The 20,032-nt window shown below is 45.6% G+C and overlaps 1 protein-coding gene across 1 annotated transcript in view; it reads right to left on the bottom strand.

The window, feature by feature from the left end:
- WDR7 (WD repeat domain 7) overlaps positions 1 to 20,032 on the bottom strand; it is a 352,939-nt gene that overhangs the window by 2,749 nt on the left and 330,158 nt on the right. Inside the window, exon 27 of the mRNA XM_056137959.1 lies at positions 2,767 to 2,871. Within this exon, the coding sequence (XP_055993934.1) occupies positions 2,767 to 2,871 (105 nt within the window). The remainder of the gene's footprint in view (positions 1 to 2,766; positions 2,872 to 20,032) is intronic.

Genomic DNA, 20,032 nt, shown 5'->3' with positions numbered 1-20,032 from the left:
AGAGCTTTTGTAGGGTTTCGTATTCATAAGGCTTCATTACATTTTCAAAATATATTGCAGCACATTTACTGGAACGATGCTGAAGTATCATTATATTTTGTAAGAACCAAACAGTGTGTGTATCAGCCCCTTGCGAGGACAGCAGGGTGAGAATCCAGCACTGCCCGTCAGACTCTCCATCCCGCTGCTCTACTCTGGAAGAGGTTTTCATGACAACATGGAAATGGTGTGTCTGTGCCTTTCACTTAAATGATAAGACTAAACTGAGGAAGGAAGGGGGGGAGGAGAGAGAGAGAGAGAGAGAGAGAGAGAGAGAGAGAGAGAGAGAGAGAGAGAGAGAAAACAAACAAGAAAACTGCAGGGGGGTGTGTGTGGAGGGAGAGAGGTACTCTGGTGGTGGGAAATGTACACTGGTGGAGGGACGGGTGTTGGAACATTGTATGACTAAAACCTGATCGTGAAAGCTTTGTAACTGTGTTTCACGGTGATGCAATTAAAAAAAAAAAAACCTAACAACTAAGCCAAGGATAACAAAAGCATCTAAGTGAATGGCGGCATTTTTGATTCTGGCAGTGGGTTTTGAGCAGGAGTGACCTGGTGGGGCTGGTTTGTCCTAGTGTTCTATCTGTTCGATGCCGGGAGTGGCAGCTTCTGGAGTGGCAGTGGCAGAGCAGAGGGAGTTCAGAGACCACTTTTTGGTGCACCAAGGCACATGTGCAGGCATGCAGGCTCCTGTGTACCAGGCAGAGGCCAGACATGACCGCTGTGGCCTGGAGAACTGTAGCCGGAAGGACGGATCTCAGAGAGACAGCAACTAACGACTGAGCTTGATCATGGGGTCCCTTCTAAAAAGAGGGTGACCAAAGCGCCGCCCATGGTCTGGGCAGAAACTTGGCTAGGAAAGGAAAAACATGTTCAGGAAGGGCTGAGATAGAACCATGGGAAGGGACACAGGGTTGGCATGAGAAACTCGGGGGAAGTATTAGGGCAAACCCACACTTCTAAGAAGTATTCCTGATATGCACTGAAGCACTGTCCTCCCATTGTTCATCGATTTGCTCGAGCGGGCACCAGTAACGTCTCCATTGTGAGACTTGCTGTTACTGTGTTTGGCATATCGAATACACCACAGGGAGCTTGCCAGGTTCTGCCGTGCGGGCGGGATACTCTCGGTAGCTTGCCAGGCTCTTTGAGAGGAACAGAGGGAATCAAACCCAGGTCGGCCACGTGCAAGGCAAACACCCTACCCATGTTCCTGATAGAAGGAATTTATTTCCTAGCAGGAAAAAAGAAGTTAAACAAAATGAGACTCATGTTTGTTTATCCCGAAGGAGGCGATGTGGACAAAACACAAGCTTCTTGGAAGTGGGGGTGGGCTCTTTTGGAGCCGTACCTCTACAGGGCAGACGCCAGCACCGGCTGGGACAGGCAGGAGCAGGAAGCAGTAGAGAAGAGTAGGGAAGAGTCTTTAAGGACTCCCCGGGCAGAGGCCATTTATGGACACCGGATCGACACACTGTGCGATTTCAGAGTGTAAAATACGAGCAGTCCTGTGGTTACCCAGTAGGACATACGAAGACGGTGGGAGATGGCCAAAGCCACAGGGCTTAATAGGGTCGAATGAAGGTGTTGGAGATAGTTTCTAGAAGGGAGGATAATGAGACTATAAGCAGGAAAACTAAATTAAAGGAAGGGCAGAAAAGTCTCTGACTGATTTGGAAGTTGCCTTGCTTTAATAGCATGCTGTTAATTACGTGATTTATTGTATCTGTTTTACATTTTATTAGCTATTGATTTTTTTTTTTTTAGAAACCATCATCAAGTTTGTGCTGAAGCCTTGTTTAGACTTTTTTTTTTTGTCTCTTTTTCTTTTAGCTTTCAAAGCAATAAAGTCAGTGTTAGAAAACATACTTGCATCTGGGAAAAATCAAGGTAGCCAAGTAAATTTTTTAATCAACTTTTGGGGATGAGGCTGGAAAGGTTTTTTCGCTTCTTGGTTAATTCTTCAGAGTGAGGACACTCAAAAGAAGGTCAAGAGAGACTAATGACGGAGGATAAAGCAAGTTCTCAGATGGAAACATGTGACCACTGGTTTCCTAAGACTTTGCCCAGAGTAACATGTGACCATTCGTTTTCCTAAGACTTCACCCAGAGGTACCAAGATGCCGGTCAACAAAACTAGTGGCCTGGCTTGAGCTCTGATCATCAGGTAGGAAAGGCACTTTGCTGTGCAGACGTGAGATGCGTGACAGTGCACAGACGGGGGGCGAATGCTTGGTCCTCTGCACTCCAATGCTGGGGAGTTGTCCTGGGCAGCTGAGCCACGTGACTGGCGCTCCCTGCCCATGTGCTTTCTTTCACGCCCGGTCCTGGTGCTCTGAGTCCCAGCTGCCCGCAGAGCAACCCTCTTCCCTGCCCTTCCTTGGAGGCACCAAGGCTCAGCTCCAATGGCACTCCCTCCCACCCCATCCCCCAGTGCTCTCCCTCTCTGGATCATGAGGACTTGCTTATTTACCTGGGTCTCCCTTGGAACCAGAGTGGAAGAACCAGAGCAGAAACTTCACCCTTCCTCTACTAACAGTATTCTCCCCCTTCCTCCCCTATACCCTGCTGCCACCAGATGCGCCCTCAAGCAAACCGCATCCGCTCCTTACCTATAGACCACAGTGGGAATGGGCAGGAGGGAGCCTCACGGGAAGCCCTTCCTAGGGAGAGCACACCCTGCGGTATTCCCCAAGGGCCCAACGCGCCCGCATCGATGCTTACCTGCCAGAAAGAAATGTGGCTGTCGGTGTTGGAGTAAGTGGCGAGGTACCGTCCATCGGGAGCAAAGGCCACTGCAGTGATTGGTCCCTTGTGTCCATGGATTGTCTGAAAGAGAGTCCCAAGTTATTGTGGCAGACACTGCACAGAACCGTTCCCTGGACACAGCCGCAAATGGGTTGTGTGTTGAACAGGTCACAGTCTTGATGCTGACCTGGTTATGGTCTTGGCCGTGACAGAACAAGCAGAGTTCTCTCCCTTGTCTCTCCAGGGGTGTGGATTTGTGCCGGGGCGTACCCACCTCGGGGCGGGAGGGGGAGCACTAGCTCTCCAGGGCCCTGCATTATTTTTGAATGGGGCATTTATGTCCATTAAGGAATATGGCAAATGGTAATTTACAAGGAGTCAGGAAGGTAAGAAACCGTCACCCAGTCTCTCTGGGACACTGCCTCGCCTCAAAAAGAAGGCCGTCAAAGTTGAATGATAACATCTCAGTTCTGGAAGGTGTTAAAAACTGTAATTTCAACTCCCTAATCATTCTACATTTTTCATGTTTTATGCTTCATTTGCTACCAATAACACGGCTTACATGAATAAGGCTGCAATTAGTAAACATGCAAAATGCATGTGGTGGAGGATGGGGCACATATATAAATCACATATATAAAACACTCTTAAAAACAAATTAACAGGAATAATTGTGAACCTTTGCCAAATGGTGATCACTGAGTTCACCATGAATCATAAAGAGGAAGATGTTTTTAGGTCCTTAATAATAAAAGGATTTTATTCATGAAAAGTAAGCTTAATGTATTAATAGTTATTAAAAACACCAGGGGGCTTAGCAAACTTGCGTATGATTAAATTAGTCTCCCTGCCCTGAACCATTCCTCGACTACATGAACTCTTAGTCTGAGGCTAAGCTGTTTGTTGGTGGGTCTCTTCCTTTCGTCGAGAAAGGAACGGGACATGCTTCCTGCAGGTGTGTCAGCATCGACTATTTCTGAGGAAAGACCACGAGACTGTGAGATGCAGCAAGTTCATGATGGGGTTTTGCCTCATGGGGATCACGAATCTCAGGAAAATTCATGATTCAGATCTGGGTCACAGACGTGAGGAAGAGGAGGAGGAGAAGGAGGAGGAGGAGGAGGAGGAAGAGGAGGATGGGAGGAGGAGGAGAGGAGGAGCGAGTGGAAAGGAGGAGAGGGGAAGGGAGGAGAGGGAAGGAGAGGAGAGGGGAGGGGAGGACGCTTCCAGAGGAGGAGGAGGAGGAGGGGAGGAGGAGAGGGGAAGGGAGGGTGCTCCCGGAGGAGGAGGAGGAAGAGGAGGAGGATGAGGAGGAAGAGGAGAGGAGGAGGAAGAGGAGAAGGATGAGGAGGAAGAGGAGAGGAGGAGGAAGAGGAGGAGAGGAGAAGAGCGGAGGAGAGGAGAGGGGAGGAGAGGGGAGGAGAGGGGAGGAGGGTGAGGGGAGGGGAGGGTGCTTCCAAATTTCCTCAATGTTCCTTTTTTTTCATTATGGTATTTTCAAAGCATGTGGGCTGTGAAATAATTCCTTTTTCCACACTTACAGGAGAAAAATAAAGACCATCTGATAACAGAGTTCTGGGCTTCGGGTGGCAGTGAACACCCCCCTGAGTCAGACTTTAGGGGGGCCTTGGGGCTCCAATGCTCTAACTGGGGGATCTTGGGACCAAGTTGCATAGCCCACTTATGTGTGGAAGAGATGATGATGATAGTGCCTGCCTCTAAGAGATTTATGAAAATTAAGTTAAATCTCTCTCCCTCCCTATGTGTGTGTGTGTGTGTGTGTGTGCGCGTGTGCACGTGTGTGTACACCAACACACACATATCTAATGCTTGCTGTAACGTATGGCACAATAGTAATATATACTAATATTTGTATCATCCCTCGTTATATTAAAAAAACATCAGCTACGTGGGTTTACTGTTTAATTAAAGAAACAAAAGAGAGTAAGAGAAAGTAAAAGAAAGAGAAAAAAAAGTCCTAACATTTATTCCAGAGCCAGCAATAGGTCGTCGCATCCTGGGTGGTCCAGAAAGACAGCTCAGAGAGTGCGGCATTTCATTAAACAGATGTGGGTCTATCCTCGAGATTAGCCGACAAATGTGGTGAGTTTGCCGGATAATTGCTGCAAGGAGCCAGCTGAGCATCACCTACGTCTGTCTAAGAATTATTGTAGGCGGGAGGAAAACCCCTAAGCCGGGAATGGGGGAAGCTGTCCTTGCCCCGTTCTGGGTCCATTTAATGAGCAACTTGGAGAAATACTTTAAATTATTTTAAATCAAGATTCAGTTCTGCTAAAAATGTGTGACTCTATTAGCCTGAGAGGAGGCACTTTTACAGTCAGAGACTGACTTAGGAAGCTCACACTCTGCCACAGACCTTGACACCTGAGGACCCTGAAGCTGAAATCAGATTGTGGCATATTTGCTTGGTTCTGCAATATGGTTTTTCTTTAAAAAAAAAAAAAGTGTTTTCTGAACCACTGGATCTCAGGGAAAAGAAGTTTTCTAGTTTCTCTTAAACAGGGGGAACTCCACTGCCCAGGACTCTGTGTGTGTGTGTGTGTGTGTGTGTGTGTGTGTGTGTGACAAATCTGCTGGAACACAGAGACATCTTGGCTATTTCCCAGGCTCCGCCCTGATCCAGGGGAGGGGGTGGGGGAGAGAAGAGAAGAGAGGAGGAGAAGGAGGAGAGAAGGAGGAAATGGAGGGGGGAGGAGAGGAGAGGTGGACAGAGAGAGGAGAGGAAGTAAGGAGAGGAGGATGGAGGGCAGAGAGGAGGGAGGAAAGGAGGACAGAGGGGAGGCAGGAGGGGAGGAGTAGGGAGAGAAGATGGAGGGGAGGAGTGCCCGTGTCCAAGCCCCTGCTGTGGGGATCCCTTATTCCCATGACCCCTGCATCCCTTAGTGCGATTCTTCCACAAACAACGCCCTGCCCAACTCAATCTCGTGTCCTCTGTGTTCTGGTGTGCCGAGACCCAACTGAGAGGATGACGCACAGGAAAAACCGCCCAGGAAACACCACCCACGACTGATCTGAACCTGGGTGTGGGCAGGGTGAAGCCAGAGTGCGGAGCCTGCCTCCGTCAGGTGAGCGACCCTCCTCCCCACTCAGCCAAACTAGAAGCCAGAATGGACGACAGTTTGTGTGAGGGCTAGGGGCTGGCGGTAAGGCACATCTTTTGCACATGGCCTACCCCAGTTTGATCCCTGGCACCCGCTGGATCTCCTGAGCACTGCCAGGAGCAAGCAGTGAGTACCCTCCCATGTGGCCCCCAAACAGAGTCACAGTAACAACATGTGCTGTGACCAAAGGAGAGTGGCAAGCTGTGGGCTCCACCCCAGTGGAGTGCCCCTGAGATCTCTCTTTTGTGAGGTGAGCTACGTCAGATGTATTGTGAAGGCAGAAAACCAGACACCTGGGCACATTTGGCAAGTCCTTCACACAACAGTTCCCACTATGTGTCTTTGTCTAGATGCTGTTTTGAAAACAGCCTCCGCCGGAAGTATGCAGTGTGTCTGCTGAAAACACTCCTGGTCCTGTGGCGGAGGCTCTCATAGGAGCCCCTGTCCATGAGCCTCGCCTCGCCTTCCCTCCAGGGAGCTCTGTCCCCCTTTTCCAGAGACCTTTCTCTGCCCTCTTCTCCTCAGGGAGCAACAAGGATAGGAGAAAGTGAGGGGGTCTCCAGAAGATGCAGAACCCAGTGAAGGCTCCTTCTGTGTATCTGGGAAGAGATGCTCCCTCCTTACTTCCCATCTGTGGGGGTTACTCAGTTCCTGCCAGACACTGGCCTTAATTTTCCAGTTTTCCTTAAAGTCTGTTTTGACAAAGGGGGAAGGGTGATGCTTTAGGTCAGAACAAAGCAATACACATAACACACACACACACACACACACACACACACACACACACTCTCACATTCTCTCTCTCCCTTTACCCTGGGTTGTCCCCTTCCCTTACCCCCACCCTTGCTGAAAGGATGACTTTCAAGCAACCTAGAATAAACCTTGGATTGCTGCCTATGGTGTCCTCTGGGAAACAGCAGGCCGATGCCCCTCAGGGAAGCCCCTGTGGAGACGTGTGGTGGGTCGGGGAGCTCATTCTTATCTCAAACTGAGTGGTGCTTCAGCCTGTCCGGCTTCAGCCCTCAGTGTAATGGGAAAGTGGCCTCTGTCTCCCGTTCGGAATCTCTCTTGGAACTCATGAAGCTCTGGGCAGACACTTCCTGAACTGACTTGAACCTTGAGTAGGGCCCCAGAGATCGCACGGAACGAGGGCAGTGGGCAGCAGAGGCCCAGTGGTGGCCATCACGGACCCTGAGCCAGAAGGGACAGTTTCCTCGGCCACAGCTCCCAAAGGAAAAGGAAGCTTGGTCTCCTTTTCATATGAGAACGGGAGTCACACCTTAAAATATTTTTTTGTTGAAGGCACAGCTATCTTGAAAAGACAGAAATGGAATAGAAAGAAATGAATTTAATTAGAAGAGGGCTATTAACAAAGGAAGACGCCAACCTGGACAGAGTATCGAATAGTCAGACACCCGCTTTCCCTTTTGCTCAGGAAAGAAAAGTCACCTGGAAGCAGCCTTGGTGCAATAAACACCGCTCCCAGCAGTTTTCAACTAGAGGCAGCCTTAGTGTGACACTTACTGCTCAATTTTGACGAGCACCACCAGTGTCCCGACCAAGAAATGCAACCAACCCCACTGGGCCGGGAAGGAGAGATGTGGATTTCCAGACTTCTCTGGTCAGCATCCATTGCAGCTCTACCTCTCTAGAAGATTCTCTTTGAGATTGCCTTTCAAATGTCCTGTCTCTTCCGGGAGCTCCTGAGAGGTTCCACAGGACAGGACTGAGAACAGATGCCAAAGTATCAGACTCTGACTCCACCTCAGAGACCACAAGATGAGTAAGAATTTTCTACATTTATGTTCTGGCCTCACCACCTTTAAAAAGGGGAGGAAGAAATAAAAGCGAAAAACCCGACCCCACATTTCCTTACTTTTAACATAGATTTCAGAGGAAAGAGTTCCAGAAACAGGTAAAATATCACCAGGGAAAGGAGATTTACGAAAGATGGAGGCGTGGATCTGTGTGACGTTTCTTACAGACACGAACAGCTCAGGGGAGGCGAGGGACTGAGTGTGCCAAGGGTCACCATGGTTTCTGGGCTTTTCGGGGAGCAGCATGGCTGATTTGGGGTTAAGAAAGGCAGTGACAAACCAGTGGAGCCTGAAAACAAGTCCCCAGTTGGCTGCATGTGGCTTTGGATAGTTCTCAAAGTGGAGTTAGGCTTTAGGCTGAGAACTTGGCCTGCTCTGGCGGAGGGCAAACCAACCAACTTGCTTCCAGGACGTCCAGGATGGCAGATGCCTTGGGTTCAGGATGAGGTGGCACGGGGACATCTGTGTACGCAAGCAAGAAATGGGCTTGCCAACTCTCCATTCTGGAGAGTGCCTGAAAGTAAGGATGAGCCCCATGAAGAAAGGAAGAGGTAATAATCCCAAAGAACTCCTGCATTCCACTAAAAATCATTGCAGATTTGAGGGCTTTTTTTTTTGTTTGGTTTGGTTTTGCAAAAAAGTGGGTGTGCCCATTATTTGAGTTGCTTTTTGGAGGCTGGGTATTACTTAAAATCTGAATGTCACATGCTGGGGGAAAAGGCAGCTCAGATAGAGAAGGGAACACCAAGTAAAGGATGTTTGGAGGACTCACTCCAGATGCGAGATGCGTGCTGAAAGTAGACTATAGACCCAACACGATTGCTACTCAATACCTCTATTGCAAACTATAACACCCTACAGGAAGAGTGGGCAAAAGGGAATGCCCTGCCACAGAGGCGGGGTGGGGTGGGGAGGTGGGAGGGATACTGGGATCATTGGTGGTAGAGGGATGGGTACTTGATCATTGTATAATAGCAACCCAAGCACGAAAGTTTGTTAAGTCTACAACTGTACCTCATGGTGTTTCACTAATAAAAAAAAAATCTGGATGCCAGAATTGAGGGGTGAAATGCCATACAAATGCCTATGCTCTTTTTCACTGGTTCCACAAAGATTCTTCTGTGCCTCAGACCCTTCTGCTTTTTTGTGAATGCTCTCCTCATGGTCAACGATGATCTGTCAGGGTTGGATGGCTTCCTGGGGGTGACTGGGTAAGTCCTCACGATCAGACCACCTCCGGGCTGTCTGGCCGTAGGCTCCCCTGACCTGCATCCTCGCTGGCAGAACAAGAGACCTGGATCCTGGGGGACCCCTTGAGCCCCAACACCACTCAGCACTGGAGACACAGCCCCCCAGACCACTGCCACAAGGTCAACCGGACCCTTCTCTGGGGCCAGCTCCAGCAGGGCGAACTCCTCGGAAGTGAGGTGCAGGTGACCGTCCTGTCCCTGCTGCACCAGCTGGGGAGGAGAAGTGCGGCTCATAGGCCAGAGGGGGGCAGGCCCCCCATCTCCTTGGCAGCCGCCATCAGGGGATGGGGAGCCATCTTTAAGGTTTGTCCCTGTAGAGGCGCCGGAACCATCGAGAAGCAATTCATGAGAGCACCCTTAAATGACTGGCCCTTCCTTGCCTGGGACATAAGATGCAGGGGCTGAGGTCTTGCCTGATGCAGATTCTGTGATCGGTGTCCCAGGGCTCGTGTTGGAAGCACGTCAGCCCACTGGGTGCAAGGCGGGCGACGAAGGGCCACAGGAGGTGTGTCAGCCATGTGGCGCAACTCCCCTGGTGGGACCTTCTCATCCCAGGGCTATCGGGGTGGAATTGGGTTGTTTTCTGTCACTCTCTAATTGAAAAGAATACACATTCAGGGCAAAAGACAAGTGGATTTGGTATCATTTTAACATCTTAATGGAAAATAGATTTCGGGATAAATGTAATAAAGTGGGCTATCTTAAGTTTTCTTTTAAGACAAAATGCCTCAAGTAAACAGACTTTATTCCTTAAAAATTGCTGAGCATTTATTGCTTGTTTTCAGTTACTGAAAGTTACTTAAATGTCATTTGGGGATAAACTGACTGACACGGATGAATTACAAGAGCTTTTCCATATCTACATTTTGGTCATCCTTAAAGATATAAGAAAGAAATAGACAGGGACTTCTTAAGAGGAGGATTATACACCGATACAAATGTGCACACACACACACACACATACACAGACAACACCCGTATCCGGGAATAGTAAGAACCAACCTAAGTGCCCTGGATGGCTTTATTGTTGTGTAGTAGTAATCACTTCAGATCTTTATGGTCTCCAGGCATTTATGCTTTCCCCAATAGCATTACAATTTAGAAAAATTAATTTTTAAAGGGAAGGCCCGTGAATGGGCAGAGAATAAACATTTAATTCAAAAGTTTTTTTCTACTCTTGAATTTCTATTCTGTTAAATACAGATGCTGATTTTAGGGTTATTGCCCACCTACACCCCACACTAATCAACTGAAGAAATTTTTAAGATTCCAAGACTACATTTTTCTTAAGTCTTACTTATTCATGCCTGAATCCTTTTTTCTCCTTTACTTCCTTGAGATAACCAGAAGCTAATGCATGCATTCACACACAGGGACACGCATGTGCACATATGTGTACATAAACACACATACACCTCCCTTCTGCTTTATTAAACCAAACATTGTGAAGATGAAGCATCTCCATAATATCCAATTAAATAAAACATGACTGACATTTAGTTTTTTTTGGATGCAAAAAAACTCTAGAATCCTACTTTCAAATTTATGTTTTCCAAGAATCCCAAATACCACAAAACTCCCAGAGATTTTAGAATATAATTACTTTCAATAATGTTTGACTTACGCCTGAAACTCAATCGGGAAATCTTTGTGACTTTGTAATTCACGGTGATTCAATTAAAAAATAATTTCTGACTTAAAAAATTCAGTGGTTTATTTGTATGGGAAGGCAGACTCCTAAGCTCAATAATGATAACCTAAGGGGGAAAAATTCTAGTTAAAGATACAATTCAAGCGGCAACTTTTTTTTATGTAATTCAACACTCAAAAATTATGGTCGTATTTAAATATTATTCATGGTACACAAACACTGAATGCTAGTGGTGATTTAGAGATATGTGATTCCGTTTTTAATAATGGCAGTGAATACATTTTTTAAAAGTCCTATTTAAAAAATGATATGATATGAAATAATTATAAAACACTTTAATTCAAGTTTAACTCAATATGCTTTACAAAGTTACAGAAATTGTTTTCTTTAGCTTTGGGCAGATGAAAGCCATAGTTTTTTAAAATTTTTCCTTCTTGGTTATGGCAGCTGCTTCCCAGCAGGGCCTGGGGACATGGGGGTTACTCTGGGTAATACTCAGGCAGGTGGTGTGGGTCCAACGGCTCGGTGCCTGAGGGTCATCACGTGACATGGGGATTGAACCTAGGGCCTCAAGTGTTACAAGGTATGTCCTCTTGCTCTCTGTACTCTCACCTGATCTGAAATGTTTTTTTTTTTCTATCAGTATTTGTCATGCGAATCTAGTCAGACACATGTTAGAATTTCTACCAAGTTGTTTTTGTGCTGTAGGGATGAAATTTCTGATGATAAATATTCAAAGGATTCCTAGAACCTGGACAAGCATTTAAAGGGCTCTATAGTTTTCCAAAGATGGAAAAGTACTAGTGAGGAACAAATGCAACGTGAATTGCTGCCACAAGGATTTCCCTAGGGACCTGCTATCCCTGTCTGCCACTGGAGCTCGGGGCTCTGCTGCCCTTCCAGCAGATACGGGAACAACCTGCACCTCTGGAAACAGTCGCCACGAGGAACTCTGTCTCACCTGGTTGCTGATTCAAGTGTGTATGTATGTGTGTGTGGCGGGGAGGGATGGGGGAGAGGCAGGGCTTTCGCCCATGTCCTCCTCTTTACTGTTGGCATAGTGTCTCGTGACATAGTGACACAAAGTTGTCTTATGTAGATTCCACTATAGTCAGAAAATTTAGTTTTCGAAAACAAGCTTGAGAGGGATTTGGCATTTTCAATATTCAAGACGGGGTGGGGATTGGAAGTGTTAAAGAAAATGAACATAATACAGACAATTTTGAAATTTAAACCTATATTCAACGCCACCCTATCAATTCTTTTAATTCCAATTTATTTTGGAGAATGATACATATACACACTCCAAATTTACACGTCTACATGTGGCGTATTAGGCCTCTGAAACTTATTACAATAGAAAATCAGATTAGCCTGGAACATAAACTGCTTAATATGGCTCTAAATTACAAGGTTCACTTCTTTGTTCAATTAAGAGATGCCAAAATTGGAGCAACATGTGGCAGAGATGCCTCTGGACCCCTTATCAGGCTGTCTCATCCTGGGCAACCAGGAGGGGGTGCAGGTGAGATCCTCCCCTGGTCCTAACAGAGCCCCGACAGCCAAAAACCTCTAGAACTTAAGCACCATTATGCTCATGCCCGCTCTCCACAGGCTCGGGACAAGCCTCCTCCATGAGTGAATCTGCTGAAAAACCCAGATAAGCAGGACTTGTGACTGAAATCTCCAGACTCCATGGAGTCGGGGGTGGGCACCTGCCCCCAAGTCCCTGTGCTTTGGGTAACCTGGCAGTCGCGTCCAGGAGCCGCCTCTGGCACCATTTAAGCTTACTAACGACCATGAGCCAGAGACTCACAAATAAATCTCTTGGAAGAGAGCAACACAGCGCAACAAGCTCCAGACCCCAAAGTCACCCTCCAGTTAAAAAAAAAATTAAATTACCCTCAGCTATCTCGCCCACACGGCAGAGCCTGGCAAGCCACCCGTGACGTATTTAATACGCCAAACACAGTAACAGCAAGTCCCTAAACGGAGACGTTACTGGGCCCGCTCGAGCAAATCGATGAACAACGGGAGGACAGTGACAGTGGACCCTCAGCTGTATAACCCTATCTAAAATTTTCACCACTGACGTACCAAGAGTAGCATACCACATTTGATGGGGTGTAAAGTAGAAGGCAACCAATCTTGGGGAGAAAAGAAAAAATATGTATATATATATATATAAGCTCACAAGGATCAACCTTTAACAACATGTTAGTAATTCTCTTATACAAGGGCTTAATGGCTCCAGGGTGAAATACAGCAATATTCACACACTTTCCTCAAGGAAACTTTCTTGAATCATTTTTAGCAGATTATTCATAACAAGCAATACAAAATAAATTACTTAAGTCCTGCTTGTGGGCAAGGTTTGGGGGTCGGGGCAGAAACATTCTAAATATGGTGGTGGGAACGTGTAATGGTGATAGGATTTGTGTTGAAATGTTAAATAAATGTAATCAATTATTGTGAACAACTTTATAAAAATAAAATAAAATTTTAAAAAACGATGCCAAAGTGTAAAAATATAAAATCACCCTCCTAATATTAATAACATTAAAAAATACATTTAAGATTTAAATAGTAACAACAGGGCTAGGGTTCAGAGTGTGTACGTTTTTTTTCTTTTTGGGTCACCCCCAGCGATGCACAGGCGTTACTCCTGGCTCTTCACTCAGGAATTACTCCTGGTGGTGCTCAGGGGACCCCACATGGGATGCTGGGAATCGAACCCAGATCTGTTGCGTGCAAGGCAAATGCCCTACCCGCTGTGCTATCACTCCAGCCCTAGAGTGTATACTTTTTGTTGCATTGTGGGAGGATAGGATTCAGTCTCTGCACAGATATGTATTTTGATGATTTAGAGCCATACCCAACAGTGCTTGGGAACCAAATCTGGGACTCCTTCATGCAAAGCAAGCCCTCCAGCCCTCTGAGCTATCTCCCTGGCCCTATTTGATAACCTTAAAGTGGGAGATGCACTGGCTTAAACCATTATATCTTTAGTGCAACCATTCTGCCTAATGATTAGCAAAACTAAAAGGCCAATTCATTATAATGTTCGATATTTGGACCATCAAACTCTCTAGCACTTAATAAGCAATTAATATTTGTCAATGAAAAATGTTTTGGTAACACAAGGTGAAAATCAATACTACTAGCCCACTTGTTGCACTCTCTCGCACTGACAAGCTATCCAAATAACTACAATCCTTAAGGGAAACAAACTGCTTTGATGTTTTAATTTATGTTCCTCCCAAGCAAACATGAATCCTTTGAAGCTTTTTGTTTGTAACTCAGCAGGCACTTTGTAGTAATCTGCTTATAATTGCTATCATGTATGTTGACCACAGATGTGTGTCTTTAAGAAAGATTTATGCTTTATTAGATACTAAGAAAAACATACTTAATGCTATGTATGCACATATTATTCACTTGTTAATAGAAGCATGAGAAACTGAGTACCAGAATCTTCCTTTCATGTCATATTTACTTTTCAGGAGGGAGCATATGAAAGGCAGCCAGGACATACTGCCGAGGGCTTACCGGGCTCTATACATCAACACCACATTAGCAAAAATGACTCACTCATCAGTGCTGCTCTTATGTGGGGCAGGGCCACACCTGGCCCACCAAGTCAGCGGTGCCACGTGAGGCCAGGAGGATGTGGGACTGTGTGGACCTTAAGTGCCAGGGACCACGGAGGCCACTGCCGGGGTGCTTGGGGGCTGGCAAAAATGATTTTGAATAGAAACATGATTTTGATTCCCTTTCTTCTTTGAAAATTAAAGAACATGGACACACAAAAAGAAACTGAAAAACGATCTCTAGAGAGTGGTGGCCTCTCTATGAGGCACCAATGTGAAACCCTCCTTAGTCTCACTCACCCCGGAGAGGAAGGAGCCACGCAGGCTGCAAGACTGTCCATGGGTTTGTCTTTGAAGTCAAGGGGTTTATCCATTGTTGTTGTGTTTTGTGTTTTTTTGTTTTTAATAAGCCACATTTTCTAATTTGAAATAAGAATTCCTATTCCTGGCTGGGCTGAATAATGACAAGTGTGGCTTCAGATTACAAAGCCCTGAATACCAAGTGGTGCAGAGAGAGAGTGAAGGAGGAAAGGGGGGGGGGGCGGGGTGGAGAGGGACAAGGCAAGGGATAGAAGACCGTGGTACAGATCCCTGAGGGTGGTGCAGGAGTAGTAAACCTCGAACAAAGCCACAAGCATCAACACTATTGTTTGAATTTTTTCCCCCTCTGCCAAAGAAATCCCTATTCCACTGTACTATTTTTTAAAAAATATACACTTATTAAAATAAATTTATAGAAAAATTTGTTTAGCAAATGAAACTGCTCATAAGTAGATCATTTTAAAGGTTAAAATTAGAACTGTGCAGGACATGGTAAGGGCGTGCCCTCCCCCCCAATTCACTTCTACTTAAAAGCATTCAAAATATTAGTGAATATATTATCTAGTTGATTTAGTGGTATGGAAACGATAAAGGCTTGGAAATGATCAAGGCTCACTAACCGTTTGTTCTGGGGTGACAATAAGCAGCAGGTGCATTCTTTTAGGGGGCAAGTTCTTTTAAACAAGACAGGGAAGGGGACTGGAGTGATAGCACAGCGGGTAGGGCATTTGCCTTGCACATGGCCCGGCCCGCATTCGATTCCCAGCATCTCATATGGTCCCCAGAGCACAACCAGGAGTAATTCCTGAGTGCATGAACCAGGAGTAACCCCTGTGCATTGCTGGGTGTGACCCAAAAAGGAAAAAAAAAAAAGACAGGTGAGTGTTTCCTCTGCATGAGGCCACGTGGGTATCTAGACCACGCAGGGCCACGCTACACAAGAAGATAGGTCATTGGCAGCTGGCCAGAAGCATGTACACCTGTCCCTCCTGGCATGGTCAAGGGCCAGGTTCCATGGTTTTGTGGGTCTTATTGAGATCGCTCCCCACCCCAGTTTTAAAAGTCAATGCTACAACTGAAGAAACACTGTTTATAATACTGTAACAGTTTAATGACGGGCTTCATTTAACAGTTGAGATTAATATCTGGACCTAGCCCTGCACACCGAGATCTCCCGCTATGGCAGAATAACCCATGTGCATTTATCAAGTTTAAGTTTTGACACTTCAGGTGTCAGGGAATTTTGTTTTGTTTTTTTTTGCTGGTTTTGGGCCACATCTCAGGATTTACTCCTGGCTCTTCACTCAGGGATCAATCTGGACAGGTTCAGGGGATGACGTGGGAGTCCAGGGATGGTACCCAGGTCAGTCACGTGCAAGGCAAGCACCTTATTCACTATACTATCACTCCAGCCCCTCAGATGTCAGCGTTTTTAACTGCTTTTAAAGGAACTTAACCTCCAAAACAAGCGACCCACGTGCCTTTAAGAGTCCTTTAGTACGATCCTTAAAACCATTGTAAATCTTTGCAATCAGGGTTTGATTTAACTTAGGATTAAAAATATATATATATATCATTTCTGGATCTCTGGCAAGTTCATAATTTCCTGGGGATCCTGGTTCAAACATCCTGTTTTACCCACAAAAGAGGTCAAAGTCTGAGTTGACAGAAAGGCAAGAGTTGTGTGGCCGATTATGAAAAACCTGGAGTCAGAATTCTCTCTCTTGTCTCTGCCTCTTCCCTGCTATTGCCCAAGCTCTGCCCTTGGCCATCTGACCATTCTTCCTGCTCACACATGCATGTGACTAGGGTCTCTCAGATGGGCAGACATCCAGAAAGAGTCCTAGAGTTTGGGATTCACTTACACACAACTCTGTTTTTGTTTTTAGTGTTTTTTTTTGGGGGGGGGGGGTGGAACGGGGAGCCACACCCAGTGGTGCTCATGGCTTATTCCTGACTCTGCTCTCAGGAATTACTCAGTCATTTTCTTACCAAAAAACTAAAGTACTTATTCAAGTGTAGTAAATGGTTTTTCTTTTTAGTCATCATAATTTCTTTGGAGTGTATAGTCTAAAAGCAAAATGCCCTTTTCAGTATTTTTAAAACAAAAATCAATGGGAAACAAAGGCTAGAAGTCTTCAAATGAAAATAGTTTGGGAATTCTTTGATAAGATCTTTATGACAAGAAAGAGAAGGGCTAGACACTGAGGTTTGGCTACCAGCAAGCCTGGCTTGTGTGAATGCTCTCAGGAACCCACACAAAATATGCCCCACAACTGTCTGCGAAATCTACATTCCTTTTGATTTCTGGCCAACTTTCAATAACAGGAAGACCAAGTAGTGACAAATGGTAAAGATCTTTATCTGCATGCTGTCTCATCAGTGACTGAGCCTGTGTTTTAAGGCAGGCGAGTCTTGGCCTTGGTTCTCGGGACTGTTTAGGATGTGAAATGCATGGTTTCTGATGGCTGCGCACTCAAGGACCACAGTGAGTGACCTTGAACAGCGGTGTATAAAAATACATTTATCACTGAAATGGCATGCTGGCTGCCAGTCAATATTTGCCTCTCATTTGTTAGGAGGCTCTCCCGCTGTGATTCCCTCATTACAATTTGCTTTTACTTCCTGGGCAAATGACAACTAGAAAATGAGGCCGCTTCTTTCTTGACCAAACTTAATCCAGAAAAAATGAGCTGACAGCTGCAGTCACTCGAGTGTTACAGGACATTTTACACATGTTTGGAAAAGACGCGATTACATATTCTAAATATTACATCACGGAAGGTAGATGGCCAAAGAGTGATCTCACTCACGTGGGAAGTGATGTTCCAGAAACACAGGAGGCAGCAACTTCAGAGGCCCATGCCTTTCATTTTTCTAAGGGAATGATACGTGGTGGAGGGTGCAGGTACACAATGAAAAGACAAACTGGACAATTCACTCTTGGGTACTTTTTAAAACGTATTCATGGGGCAGCAGAGAGGGCACAGCAGGTAAAGTACTTGTCTTGCACACAGCTGACCCTGGCTTTGATCCCCAGCACCCCATATGGTCCCCTGAGCACTACCAGGAGTGATCCCCGAGCAGAGTCAGGAGTAAACCCTGAGCATCACCAGCTGTGGTTCCAAAATTACAAAAGAAAAGATTTTTCAAAACACACAACAATTATTCAGCTTCAATGTGATTCTTAGAGTTAACTAATTCCTGCCATGTGTTTTTATGATATAAACACACAGGTCACATTTTTTCTAGGTAGTGACTAAGAGATGTATACATCAAATCACTTTCTTGTCCTAGAGATATATTCATAGCTGTAAAGAAAATTAGAGTATTGTCACATAAAGGTTTAAGTTGCGTTTAATCTATTTTTTCATATGAGGATTTTCTGACCCACTGGTTTCCAGTCATGGTCAGAGACAGCTTGGGGCAGAGCATATTATTACAAGAGAAGTGAAATTATCACAAACTGCTGAAAACAAAAGCAATTTTTCCTTTTAATTTAAAAAAACACAGATACCAGCAAAGCACTGTAGGGGGGAAAGATAAAGGATAAAGGGAATGAGAATCCCAGCGAATAACAATGAGGTCTAGAAAACAAGCTCCAGAAATAGTGGCTGTCCCCGTCAACAATACAGTGATCACGCAGGGGGTTGGGAGTTTCCCTTTATTGAACGGGGCTACAGGATTTCTGGGAAGGGTTCATATTTGATATTTGGTATCAGGAAGTTTGAGCCACACTGAAAATGCTATCAGGTGAACAAAACACAAGTAAGGATGCTAACTCAGTCGGATACAAAAATCACATGCGCCTTTATGAAACTCTCCATGAGGCAGAACTCCAGCGACAAGAAGATCAGGGACAGAGGAAGAGGAGGAAGACCACGGAGGAGTGGAAGCCTGGAGAGAAGCCCGTGTAAGGAACAGGACAGCAATGGGGTGACAAACCCAAACACACTCCGACCTGCGTTGACAAAGGGTGACAATTATGTGAAAACCAAACCCCATAAAATTAGCTATGAAGATCCAACCCTAGAGCCTTGGCAAGGGTGAGTTGTGTAACAGCTTAAGTTCTTGATGCCACGGCCTGGAAGCCCTAGAACCGGACACGCAAAAGGCAGGGAGTGGGGTGGAGTGAGGGTGTTGGATGGATCCTGGGGACATTGGTGGTGGGAAAACTATACTGGCGGGGGGATGGGGTGTTTTTTGATCACCATATGACAGAAACTCAATTATGAAAGCTTTGTAACTGTATCTTACGGTGATTCAATGAAATTAAAAAAAAAATCTGTAGCACTGTCCTCCTGTTGTTCGATTTGCTCAAGCAGGCACCATTAACATCTCCATTGTGAGACTTGTTGTTACTGTTTTTGGCATATTGAATATGCCACGGGGAGCTTGCCAGGCTCTGCTGTGCGGGTGGGATACTCTTGGTAGCTTGCTGGGCTCTCTGAGAAGGAAAGAGAATCAAATCCGGTTGGCCTTGTGCAAGGCAAACACCCTACCTGCTGTGTTATCACTCCAACCCTTTAAAATAATAAAAAATAATAATAAAGAATGGGGCTGGAGTGATAGCACAGCGGTAGGGCGTTCGCCTTACAAGCGGCCAACATGGCCAACCCGAGTTCGATTCCTCCGCCCCTCTCGGAGAGCCCGGCAAGCTACCGAGAGTATTTGATATGCCAAACACAGTAACAACAAAGTCTCCAATGGAGACGTTACTGGACCCGCTCGAGCAAATCGACGATCAACGGGAGGGCCTTTACCTTTACCTAATAAAGAATAGCACACAGGAAAAACAAAAAGGCTGATAACTTGTAGCACGAGACTCAGCTGCTCCCTGGGATGATGCATTTGCTGGTTTCCTTGGGGTCTCAGTAGAGAGTATGGCCATAATTTTCTCTCAGGAACACTTGACAGAAGCTCAGGAAGGAGACTTTTTCCTGTAAATCCACCAAAAGTGTTTTCTTCCTTGAGTTTGTCTTCACTACTCTCGGCTTGATGTGTGCCAGCCACAGTGACACTTCTTTTCCTTTTTAATACAAATTATGCATTTTGCCTCAATTTATAATGCTGGTTATTGATTCAAGATTGCTGGGCCAAAGGATTCTAAACTTACTGGAAAACCCTAAGCTGAAATTGGTGCCTGTATATGTACAGAAATCTTTCTGTTCAATTCAAAAGGATGCAAGAGAGGTATTTCAAAAATTCTGGAATCTACGAATGTCTATTTGAAGATATTCCAGATCCTACACTAGACATACAGATTTCTGTTTGGTAAATGGCTCTGTACCAAAACTGACCAGCTAGCCTTCACATAAGGAAAACTTTGAGCCTTTTCCGGAAGAAGAATCACTTGTAAAATAATAACAAACCTCCTGCGTCCTATCCCTTTCTCTGGGGCACTGTGAGAGCAAAGCCATCAGGGATCAGAAGTCCAGTTTATCAATTTTCCCAAACACTAATATTCTCCCCCAGAGGAAGAAGGTAAAAC

Source organism: Sorex fumeus, unplaced genomic scaffold, assembly GCF_029834395.1.
Source record: "Sorex fumeus unplaced genomic scaffold, SorFum_2.1 ptg000128l, whole genome shotgun sequence".
Lineage (NCBI taxonomy): Eukaryota > Metazoa > Chordata > Mammalia > Eulipotyphla > Soricidae > Sorex > Sorex fumeus.
This window is presented reverse-complemented; position numbering and strand designations above follow the sequence as displayed.